This window comes from Gordionus sp. m RMFG-2023, chromosome 1 (genome assembly GCF_954871325.1).
Source record: "Gordionus sp. m RMFG-2023 chromosome 1, tfGorSpeb1-WG-v2, whole genome shotgun sequence".
NCBI classification, from domain to species: domain Eukaryota; kingdom Metazoa; phylum Nematomorpha; class Gordioida; order Chordodea; family Parachordodidae; genus Gordionus; species Gordionus sp. m RMFG-2023.
In genome coordinates, this window is record NC_088775.1 from 33,417,928 (window position 1) to 33,430,579 (window position 12,652).

Genomic DNA, 12,652 nt, shown 5'->3' on the forward strand with positions numbered 1-12,652 from the left:
CTACTGATTTTGAACTCCTCTAAATAATGGAAATAGAAGCAACTGATAAATATGATTAAAATTTATTATTTATTAGATAATGAAGAAAGAAGAGCTACTGATTTTGAACTCCTTTAAATAATGGAAATAGAAGCAACTGATAAATATGATTACAATTTATTATTTATTAGATAATTATAACTTATAAATAAAATTAATTGATAATTTGGTCAGAATATTATATTTTATTATACATCTATATTATAATTATGCATAAGTTTTATATAACAAGATGCTTTATCAGCAAATAAATATTTATTTATAATTTTTAAATTATATTGAGTAATTAGATTTTGAATATTCTTTTCTTTTGTTATATATTTATTATTAGTTTTTTTTGTTGTCATCCCCAGGTCAAGTTGGACCTTTTTTAATTTATTATTTATGTGGTCTTTTTGAATTAAATTTATAAATGTCTAAATGTTTGGATGCGAAGATCTTGTTGATTTATTTAATGATGAGTGCCAGCCCTCTAGATGATTATTGGTCTTAGGTCCAGATGTACCATATCTGGACCACATCTCTCTAGGAAACATTGAATTATTTCCTATAAAATAATAAATTATTATTAATTTATTTTATATATTTAGTATACCAAGCCAGGTTTTATCCATGTATAAAAAAAAACTATCCATTGGTAGATTATTGGTTGTTGCTAATATTTGGCAACTGAGTGCCACATCATTTATATCTTGCGGATTTAGAAGTGGTAATACACATTCTTTTTATAATCGTTCTCATGATAGGATCATCATTATAGAGGGATTTTAAGAGTAATGTATTAACTTTTCTCCATATACTCTGGGTATAATGGGAAAAGCAACCTAAATATATATTAAAATATAACATAAAATAATATTATTATTTTACCTTTGATTTGGATCTGTAAAAACACTTTGTGCAAAGCTTCTATAGCAGCTTGCTCAAAATCTAACTGAACAAATTTAGGTGCCCAAATACAATTATGCTTCTCACATATCTTTTTGATCATGATAAAAAGTTTAATATATGTTGATTTCAGGGCCGTAGCCAGGAATTTTCACTTAGGGGGGCCAAGTGCTAACTTGGGGGGGGGGCACTATTTTTTTAAAATCAAACAAATAATTATGCATTCATAGAAATTTTTTCCTATTTTTATTAAAAATTTAATAACAAAATAATACTATAATATGAATATACAAAAAAAAAAAAATACTATAATATGCATATACAAAACAAAATATTACTATAATAGAATACGGCGATTTTTATTTTTAAATTTTAATATAAATGAACTAAAAGATAAATCCTGCTTTATTCTTTTTTCATACGCCATTAATACTAAATTTTGTTTACGTTTATCCTTGATAGACTCTCTACTGCTCGATAAAACTCTCTTTAATGTAGAGAACGAGGCCTCACAAGAAACCGTTGATATCCCAATGATTATCGCTGCTGAGTAGCATTTATATAATTCTTTAAATGCATGATTATATTTTTTTTATACATAATATGTAAGATGTTTTCAAAATTATGATTTTCTTTAGCTTCCGAAGCTAGCAATCCTTTTACTATCTTCATTTCATGATGCAGTGTTTCCATATTTAAGTTTAACAGGGATTTTAATGGGGCCATTTTATCTGATAAAAAATAATCAGGGTCAAGGGGGAACAATGTATTAAAAGATTAAAATCATCTTCTGTAAATCGGTCTAAAAAACGATCCACAAAGTTATCTATAATTTCATATTATATCCTTTTTAAAGAACTCCAATTGGAGTCTTTTTCACAATCGAATTCTAGTTTGCTATCAACTAAAAAATCTTGGAAATTTTTAGGCGTTTTACGTACCCGTGATGATTGGGGAGTGAGATTAAATTTTGATAAAAGTTTTTCAGCCTTAATCATAATCAAAGCAAAAGAATTATCACTTCTTTTATTTTTTAATATATTGATAGTAGAATCAATACAATTTTTAGCATCCACTAAATTAGTACCTACTGATTGTAAATACTTATTTAGTGGATCTATTGTAATTAATATCTCATAAATTATGATGGCTAATATAATGTAATTTATATTAATACATTGAGATAAAGACCAGAGGCTTCGACTGAATCATGAATTGAAACCTCGGAATTAAGAGTTCTATTAGAAAAGTAAAATAATACTTCACCAATAGCCTCAAAATTCTCATAAATAATGCGAGATGTTTCTAAATGACCAGTCCATCTCTGGTCTAAACTTAAGGGTGTGGCCTGTATATTTACAGGATACGTTAAAACGCCTGAAAAAATTATACAATGCATTTGATAAATTAAAAAAATTAGAAATAATAACAATATTATTATACCAATTTTGAACCACAAGATGCAACTTGTGGTTGTAGCAATGTATAAAAGGAACATTTTTATTAATTTTTTTTTGAAGAAGTGTTTGCACTCCTCCATTTCGGCCAGACATAACGTTTGCACCATCATATGCCTGGCTTATTATATTAGCTGAATTAATATTTAGATCATTAAGTTGCTTTAAAATGCAATCTGTAATGCTTTCAGCAGAAAGACACTCGAAATTAATGATTCCTATTAAATTTTCTTGGATTTCTCCAGAAAAAATATAGCGAATTATTATGCTCAGATTTTCACAACCTGAAGCATCTTTTGTCTCATCGGCCTTAAGACAAAAAAAAGGCATCTCGCTTTTATTATATTTGTCTGAAATATGTTCAAGCACCATATCTGCCATAATGGATATTACTTCGTTTTGAATCTGTGGTGATGTATACTGGGCATTTTGGGGTATAAATTTCATAATTTAATTAATTCAGGGTCTTTTTGGATGGTGTAGGAAAATATTGCTATAAATAGTTCAGAAGAATAAATTATGATTTCATCTTTTGCAGCATCCGTAATATTTGTTGAACCAGTCCCACGGAAAGGTAGCTCTTATATGCTAAGAAACAGCATCAAATATTGATTTAATATAATATTGATTACGATTAATTTGATCACCTCCCAACATTTTAGTTATTTCTGTACCATTGTTTATATTTTGATTTTTATCATGCCATATTGTAATTGAATTTAAATGAGCTTTTGAGCTCTCGTGTTTAAGCAGTCCCTTCTTGGCAGCTAACGCATTTTTCCAATTTCTGAATCCCGTTTGTCCAAATTCATCACTTGGATTACACAAGTATTTCCTACATGGAAAACAAAAGGCAGCGTCAGCTTCTACACTATACTCCAACCAGTCTCGGCCTCTATACCATGATTTTTGAAATGATCTTTGCCTTCCATGGATATCTTTTTTCGCGTAATTGTTTAATTTGATTTGATTTGGTTTATTCTGGCCAAGGTCACCAGGGATTTGAATTGAACCATTAGAGGACTTTTTTGACACTAAAAATATTATAATTAATAAATTGTAATGAGGGAAAGGGTCATAAATAATAATGGTCATCAGGATGGGCGAAGGAAGGGCATGCTGAAAATGAACAAACACAAAATTTATCTTGTATTTAAGATACAAGTTACTGTAGTGCCCAACCCTGATGAAGATTATCAGTAAAGTTGATCAGTAAAATTTCAGTATTAAAAACTAGAAAAAAGTCATAAACATTATATTTTTAAAGATTAACAAAAAATATAATATTTTTATATTTATAAATCAATTACTAGTTGCTTCTTGACAATGAGAGACTGAGCTGCTAGATGAAGATGATTGAGTCTCTTCTTCGTCTTTATTTGTTTTAAAATCAAAATGTAATAATGAAACACCATAATCTCCTACTCCTATTCATATTGTCAAAAATATATAAATAGAAAAATTTGGGTTAAATTTTAAACTATTTACCATCTTCCTCCTCTTGATTTTCTAGATTAGCTTCATTCATATCTTGAAATATGAGTAAATATATTTATTTTAATAATTAAAATTATTATACAAAAATGATAATATTAATAATAAATGTCTTTCTCTTATCTTATATAAAATATATATATTATATTAAATAATAATATACAAATATTGCCCTATATCAATATCATATAAGTCATGAAATAATAATATAAATTTATACTAACTATGAGAAGAATCAGTTTCTGAAATTTCTGATGTAGTATTACTAGTAGTTTGTAGAGGTGATGTTGCTTGACATTTGTTTAACTTTAACTTAAAATAAGAGTTTATAATTGATTGTTTCTTCATAATTTTAAAATAAACGCTCTAAAATAAAATAACTGGTTATATATTAAAATATTAATGTGATACCTATAGAGAATGTGATACACAACAAAAACAGATGAAAAAAAATGAATGAATGATAATTTAATATTGGGTAAAAATAAAAATAAAACAGGATAAAAAAAAATTTTACAAACTAGATATGTTTGTAGAATAAATATTCAAAATTTATTTTAAAAATATAAAAATAATCAATTCTAAATAGACATGTTTTTTGAATATTTTTGAATAAATATTTAAAATTTATATTAAAAATATAAAAATAATCAATTCTAAAAAAAAATTCAAATTTGGGGGGGCCACTTTGGGGGGCCGAAGATTTTTTCTGGGGGCCAGGTTTGGGGGCCAAAAATTTTTTTGGGGAGGCCGCCCCCCCCCCCCCCCGTGGCTACGGCCCTGGTTTATTTTCTTTTGTTTGACAAAGGGCATATATGACAACCAACATATGTTCCTTATAATAAACATGCTGAATAAAGCTGCTGGTAAATATTTGGTGCTATAAAAAATGTGCCATCCATGTACACTGTATCTGATTCTGTCAGGATCTTGATAAATTCATATGTTGAAAAAATTAAGATTTCATTATTATGGTTCCCTAAAAGGAATGGTTGTCCTTCACATAATGTGAACTCAATAGGTAATATAAGATCCATGGAGGTTTTAGGTAGGTTAGGCCTAGCTTGTTTAACCATTCTATCCATTGATTTTTGGACTGTTTGATAAGTTGGAAGTGCATCAGGATATCTATTGATATTAAGTACTTTTTGTAATCTATCACCAAGGACCTTGTTGTATATATTTTTCTTAGATTCCAGAGTCTTAAATTATCAGCTACAGTATTAAGCATAATGTTTTTAAATGATTTTAATTTACCGCGATTAAATAGACCAATCAGAGAAAAATGGACCAAATTTACGATTAAATGACTTTACGATCAAAGTTAGGCAAATCTTTTTTGGGATTTTTGACGCTAAATCAGCTGTGGGAATATTTCGGCTCCGAACCCAAATTTTAATTAGATTCTAAATTTTTCCAGATGGCTCAATTATTAAGATATGTTTTGAGCCCACAATTATACTCAATCATATCCAAGGTACAATCTTAATTGATTTGTTAGTATATATATCATTTGGTAGAAAATTTTAAAATATTTATCTTTAACTTATATGAAAAAAAAAATTCTTAATTATGATAATATATAAATTTATTATTATTTTAATGATTAAATTGTATCAATATATGGCAAAAATTACTTTTTAGCTATTTAGTGATTGAGAAGATTTATATTATAATATTTTTTGTTTGATAGCCTGACTATTACACTCCAAATTTTTTAGAAGACTCAGGCAACATAACCTTAAGAATTGTAAATTTCATTTTAAATTATACTAATTTTGATCCTTTTTTAGATTGCTATTTTGAAATCATTAACTATGTATTCTTCACCGATTATATTGTTATTCATCCAAAGGAATGGTGAGGTCTAATTTTATGTTATTTATGCAATTTCCCACATCATTTAGGATATTATAAGAAGAACCATGCTTATGTATATCTTAAAATCACATTTATTCTCTTCTGTATACTAACCTTTGGCAATTTATTAAGAGGTATAATATTATTATTTAATGGATATTTACCAAATTAATTTATAACTTTAAATCAGTGATCCAAACTGTAACAAATATAAGTCAAATAATGGTTCAGGTTTGGTTCTAAAAAATAATATTGGTTTAGATTGAACCTTTATAAACTGGTTGAAATTTTCACTATAAACATATTAAAATTAATAAAGAAAAGAATAATTTTCAAAATTTTATCACTATTCTATAAAGAATAATATTAAGTCATATTCAATTAAAATATTTTCAAGATATGTCTATAAGGAGGAAGATAACTAAGAACACTTTTATAGGTAGCTAGCACTGTAAAATAACAATTTACACAAATATTTATAAATAATTACTGATTTATAAGTTAAAATAGATTATTAATCATCCTTTAAAGGAGTTAAAATATCAATAAATTTAAACCAGTTCACAGGCAATTTAAAGTTACCTTTTTAACCCTCTATTGCACCATATAAACCTGAGGCAACATTTAAATATTTTGCTATAAATATTGTTATAATATATTCTAAATAACATATATATTTTATAATAAAGATGCCAATCATGACCATAACATTATTTTTTCTATCAAATATTATATATTTCATTCATTCGTTACCACGTCAGAAATTGCATGAGTGCAATTTCATCACCCACCAGGAGTTGTAGCGTGTACCATTTATATTCACTAGTATATAGATCCTATACATGATGCATACCCATTTTATTATAGTGGACAGTACCACTATGTAGTCAGCTAGCATAGTAAAGAAGAGAGGAGTAAGAAAGAGGGGATCTATTTGTTCCGTTACTGGCAAGATAGTGTTAAGAAATTGTAACCAATATTAATAATTATGTACATTATTCCTGGTTAGATATTTAAGAGATGAAAAAAAAAATAAGTCTTATGTTAGGTAAGTATATCCTTGGAAGATAACGTTATATCTATATAGCGTGTTCTATTCCGGAGGCATCCAACTTCCCTGTAATTGTAATCTCAATCCCTGATTCCCATTATCCTAAAGAGCTTACTATCTTCATTAATTTTTGTCATTCACTAGAATCAATAGTGTCCCCATAAATTCTTGTCTGTATTAAGCAAGCGATGCTTGGGATCCTCATTATTTATCACATTAGCATTATTATAGTGAACCCGGAATCATTATCATTATTATTATTCATGGTTCTAAGATTATCATTGCCTTTGTCAAAGTCGTTTATCAAGTAGGGAAAGGAAAAAGACAGGGAAATGAGTTATAAAAGGGAGGGGGTTTTAAAAAAATAAAATAATAATTATCATCACCCTCATCCTATTTCATTCAATCCATAATTCCAATATAACTTGTGCCGAAATATAAATTATCATTCAACCAGGGAGAAGAGGTTGGAAATAAAACAGTACGAGAATAGTCTAATACTTCCACGATTCCTGCTCTAGTTTAGATCATATTTAAGCATGTATTATAGATGTACTTTTAAATGTTTTTTGTTTTTGCTGAGTTCCAAATAATCTGTAAGCGAAAGATTGATCACATGTCCTTCAGACATTTTGCCAGCTTATAGTATTTGGGAGTTCTCTGCTTCCCATAATCTGGAGTCTACTTCATGGACGAAAATATCATATTTTCTTGTGAATGTCTTAAGCAATGACCAAGTAATTCTAATCTCCTTAAAGGAATGAGTCGATTTATAGGTAGGATGTCGCACCTATTCCAGAAAGTTGAGTTTGAGGTGTTGTATGGGTAGTAAGTTTTAGTAATTCTTCTTAGACATTTGTTTATTAATTTTCACTTTTATAAAATGGTAACCTTGGAAATTTAAATTTATTTTTCGTATTTTGATTTGTTATAAATCATTGAAATTCTAGTGTAATTCTATAAATATTTGAAATCTAGTAAATATATATCATTTTATATAATTATTACATTTTTATAAATTTTTAATAATAATGCATTTTTTATTTATAATAATATGGTATGTTAACTGAGGTTAACATTGCGCATTTAGATGATTTTTGTTATAATAAAATATTTATTGAAGACTATCAAATAAATTTTTAGCTCAATGACTAGTGATATAAATTTTAAAATACCGGTAGATTGTGAGGATTCTCAGAGTGATTCGTCTGATGAAGAATATATACCATGTGGCACTGGTAAATTTAGTATTTCTTATGCGATAATAAATATTTTTAAGGGTAATTGAATCAGATGATTCGGATATTGAAAGCAATGACTCTGACTCAAGCCATCCAGATGCTGGAAATCTTCTTTAACTAATGTTCCACGAGTAGCTCCAAATTGGAAAGGCAGTTTACCCTTCGCCAATAAAGTTAAAAACCGATATACTACTTCAAATTTTTACTGGGAAATGTACTTCCTACAATAGACAATATAATCTATATGCAATTCAAAAAGATATAAGCAGACCCCTTAATTTATCGTTAGATTTAAGAACAATTCATAGGAATTTTGTTCTATATGAGCATTATAAATCTGCCAAGAGCTCGTTTATATTGGACGGCTAATACTAGAATCGCGAATGTGGCTAGTAATTTGTCAGTAAAAAGGTGGAAGTTCATAAAATCATGTTTTCACCTAAATGACAACACGAAAGCATATCCTTTTAGGACTGAAGGGTATGATGTTCTTCATAAAATACGACCTATGCTGACGATCACAACAGATATTTTAAAAGAAATTACACTAGGAGAAAATCTATGCTTCGATGAGCAAGTTGTTCCTTTCAAAGGGTAAAGTAAGATGAAAATACAACCCCCAAAAACCTATAAAGTGGGGTTTTAAATTAATTTTATTATGTGGACATGATGGTATTATTTATAATTATGAAATATAAATGGGGTTCTCCAAGTCGAAGGTATGCCAGATATAGGGGCTTGTGGGAATTCAGTTCTGCGCATGGTTGTCGCAGTTCTATTGCATCAAAATTAATTTTTAGACAATTGGTTCTCTAGCATAAACTTACTGGTTATATTAGCGCAAAGAGGAATACAATGTGTATCAACGGTTAGAGCAAATCGCCTCAAAAATTGCGTTTTGCCGACAGATCAAGAGATTAAAAAAGGAAGAGAAACTTTGTTGAAAAAAAACGGTTATCAATGGAGTCGATTTATCTGTTATAAAATGGTTTAACAATCGTTCCGTTTATCTAATGAGCAACTTTATAGGGGCCCACCCAATATCTGACGTAAAACGATTCGATCGAAAAAAAGGAAAGCATCAACATGAAATGTCCAGCTATTGTAAAAAATTACAATAAAAACATGGGTGGAGTGGATCTTATAGATTCCATACTAGCATTATATAGAATTCATATCAGGTCCCGAAAATGATATCACCGAGTAGCTTTTCATATATTTAACATTATGCTTGCTAGTGCATAGCTATTATACCGGAGGGATTGTAACCTCTTACAAATTTCCAGAGCAGGAGTAGCTCCTAACTTTTAAAATATCAGTTGCAGAAATATTGTGTTAAGGAAATAAAAGTATTAATTCAACAACGAGTAATAAACGAATATAGGTGCAATCTGAATATATAAAAAAGTGTAAAAAAGGTACAGCACAGTGTCTTTCAAATTCGGAAATTCGGAAAGACCAATTTGCACATTGACCGAATTATAATGACAAAAAAGGTCAGGTGCAAATTACCAGGATGTAAGGGCATTACAAAAGTGGCTTGCGACAAATGCGAGGTATCATTATGTATTACACAGCAAATAATTATTTTACTATATTTCATAAAAACTGATTTTTTTGCATTTGTATATCATTTTTATACATTATATAATTTACAAGAATAAAATGAAAAAAATGAATATATTTTACCCTTATATGTGCGCTGTGTATTCTAGTTAACATACTCCAAAAAACTTAAAAATAGTCAAAAAATTCGGGGAAAAAATTGTTTCCTTCTTTAGATATATATATATAGAGTGGAAAAATGAGCATTATAAAATTTTCGCTTTAATTGGTATAGCGTGCAATAGAGAAAAAGGAATGCGCATTATTGACTATTCAAAAATGTAACGGGTTATTTGTTACTTAAAATATAAATATTATATACAAAAAATATTTATTTTTTTCCTACATATAATATAAATAAAACTGAACAAAAAGAATATATGATAAGATAAAATTTTTTTTCATATACATAATTATAATATAAATAAAGTTGTATTATATTTAAAATTAAAAATTTTATTTCGGGGAATTTATTAAAAATATTTAAAAAATTATCTTTATTTTGAAAACAGCTTAATAGATCATCTTCACAAGGATCTTTATTTTTTCCTCATCAAATTTTTTTTTTATTCTTTATCAGAAAATATTTTGGTATATATGTTGGATAAAGGAATTAAGTCTGCTCTTTATTTATCAAGATCTTTTCTCAAACTGGAAATAAGTTCTAGTATTCTTCCTTTGTTGACCTCTAATGTTATCCTATGTTAATTCAACTTAAATAGCCTTCCAGGATTGAATTAATAAGCGGCTTACAAAACTTAAAATTATTTAACCCTCTATTGCACGCTATACCAATTAAAGCGAAAAATTTATAATACTCATTTTTTTATATATCTAAAGAAGAAAATAATTTTTTCCCAAATTTTTTGAATATTTCTAAGATATCTGTAGTATGTTAACTAGAATACACAACACACATAAAAAGGATAAAATATATTTATTTTTTCATTTTATTCTCGTAAATTATATAATGTATAAAAATGATATACAAAACAAATGCTAAAAAATCAGTTTTTATGAAATAAAGTAAAACAATTATTTGTTGGGGTAAAACATAATGATATCCCATTTGTCGCACGCCACTTTTGTTATGCTCTTACATCCTGGTAATTTGGACCTGACCTTTTTTGTCATTATACAACGGTCAATGTGCAAATTGGTCTTTTCGAATTTGGTAGACACTGTGCTGTACCTTTTTTACACTTTTTTATATATTGAGATTGCACCGATATTCGTCTATTACTCGTTGTTGATTTAGTTTTATTTCCTTTACACAATATTTCTGCAACTGATATTTTAAAAGTTAGGAGCGACTCCTGCTCCTTCCTGGGAATTTGTAACAGGTTACAATCCCAATGGTATAATAACCATGCACTAGCAAGCATTATGTCAAATATATGAAAAGCTACTTGGTGATACCATTTTCGGGACCTGATATAAATTCTATATAATGCTAGTAGGGAATCTATAAGATCCACTCCACCCATGTTTTTATTGTAATTTTTAACAATAGCTGGACATTTCACGTTAATGCTTTCCTTTTTTTTCGATCGAATCATTTCACGTCAGATATTGGGTGGGCCCCTATAAAAGCTGCTCTTTAGATAAACGGAACGATTGTCAAACCATTTTATAACAGATAAATCGACTCCATTGATAACCGTTTTTTTTCAACAAAATTTCTCTTCCTTTTTTAATCTTTTGATCTGTCGGCAAAACGCAATTTTTGAGAAATTTGCTCTAACCGTTGATACACATTGTATTCCTCTTTGCGCTAATATAACCAGTAAGTTTATGTTAGAGAACCAATTGTCTAAAAATTAATATTGATGCAATGGGACTGCGACAACCATGCGCAGAACTAAATTCCCATAAGCCCCTATATCTGGCATACCTTTATTTCATAGTTATAAATAATACCATCATTTACATAATAAAAAAATTTAAAACCCCACATTTTTTTGGGGGTTGTATTTTCATCTTACTTTGCCCTTTGAAAGGAACAACTTGCTCATCGACGCATAGATTTTCTCTTAGTGTAATTTCTTTTAAAATATCTATTGTGATCGTCAGCATAGGTCGTATTTTATTAAGTACATCATACCCTTCAGTCCTAAAAGGATATGCTTTCGTGTTTTCATTTAGGTGAAAACATGATTTTATGAACTCCTACCTTTTTATTGATATTAGCCACATTCGCGATTCTAGTATTAGCCGTCCAATATAAACGAGCTGCAGATTTTTAATGCTCATATAGAACAAAATTCCTATGAATTGTTCTAATGATAAATTAAGGGGCCTGCTTATATCTTTTTGAATTGCATATAGATTAGATTGTATTACTATTGTAGGAAATATATTTCCCAGTAATTTAAGGTACTATATCGGATTTTTAACTTTATTGGCGAAGGGTAAACTGCCTTTCCAATCTGGGGCTACTCGTGGGACATTTGTTATATATTTCGTCGTCATGACAATCCATCATCTGGATGGCTTGAGTCATAGTCATTGCTTTCAATATCCGATTCATCTGATTCAATTACCCCTAATATTATTTATTATAGCATAAGAAATACTAAATTTACCAGTGTCACATGGTATATATTCTTCATCAGACGAATCACTTGATTGAGAATCCTCACTATATACCGGTATTTTAAAATTTATATCACTAGTCATTGAGCTATAAATTTATTTGATAAAATTTCAATAAATATTTTATTATAACAAATCATCTAAATGCGCAGTTAACCTAAGTAGAAATAAAAGATGTATTATTATTTAAAAATTTATAAAAATGTAATAATTATATAAAATGATATTATTTTTCTAGATTTAAATATTTATAAAATTCTACTAGAATTTGAATGATTAATAACGAATCAAAATAAATTTAAATTTCCAAGGTAACCATTTTATAAAAGGTGAAAATTAAATGTATAAAATTTGATAGAAAAAATAATGTTAATTTAGAATATACAATGCGCATTAGATCGTAGAATCATTTATAACAATAT

General features: G+C 28.2%; 1 protein-coding gene across 3 annotated transcripts in view; it reads left to right on the plus strand.

The window, feature by feature from the left end:
• The first annotated feature begins 5,206 nt into the window (after positions 1–5,206).
• Positions 5,207–12,652, plus strand: part of LOC135931356 (phosphatidylserine lipase ABHD16A-like) — a 55,056-nt gene continuing 47,610 nt past the window's right edge. For 2 of the 3 annotated variants that reach the window (XM_065468406.1, XM_065468405.1), the window contains exons 1-4: positions 5,207–5,355; positions 5,572–5,628; positions 5,672–5,738; positions 5,786–5,872. In XM_065468406.1, coding sequence (XP_065324478.1) covers positions 5,299–5,355; positions 5,572–5,628; positions 5,672–5,738; positions 5,786–5,872 — 268 coding nt within the window. In that variant the 5' untranslated portion in view covers positions 5,207–5,298. The remainder of the gene's footprint in view (positions 5,356–5,571; positions 5,629–5,671; positions 5,739–5,785; positions 5,873–12,652) is intronic. The other variant, XM_065468408.1, reaches the window with a different exon arrangement.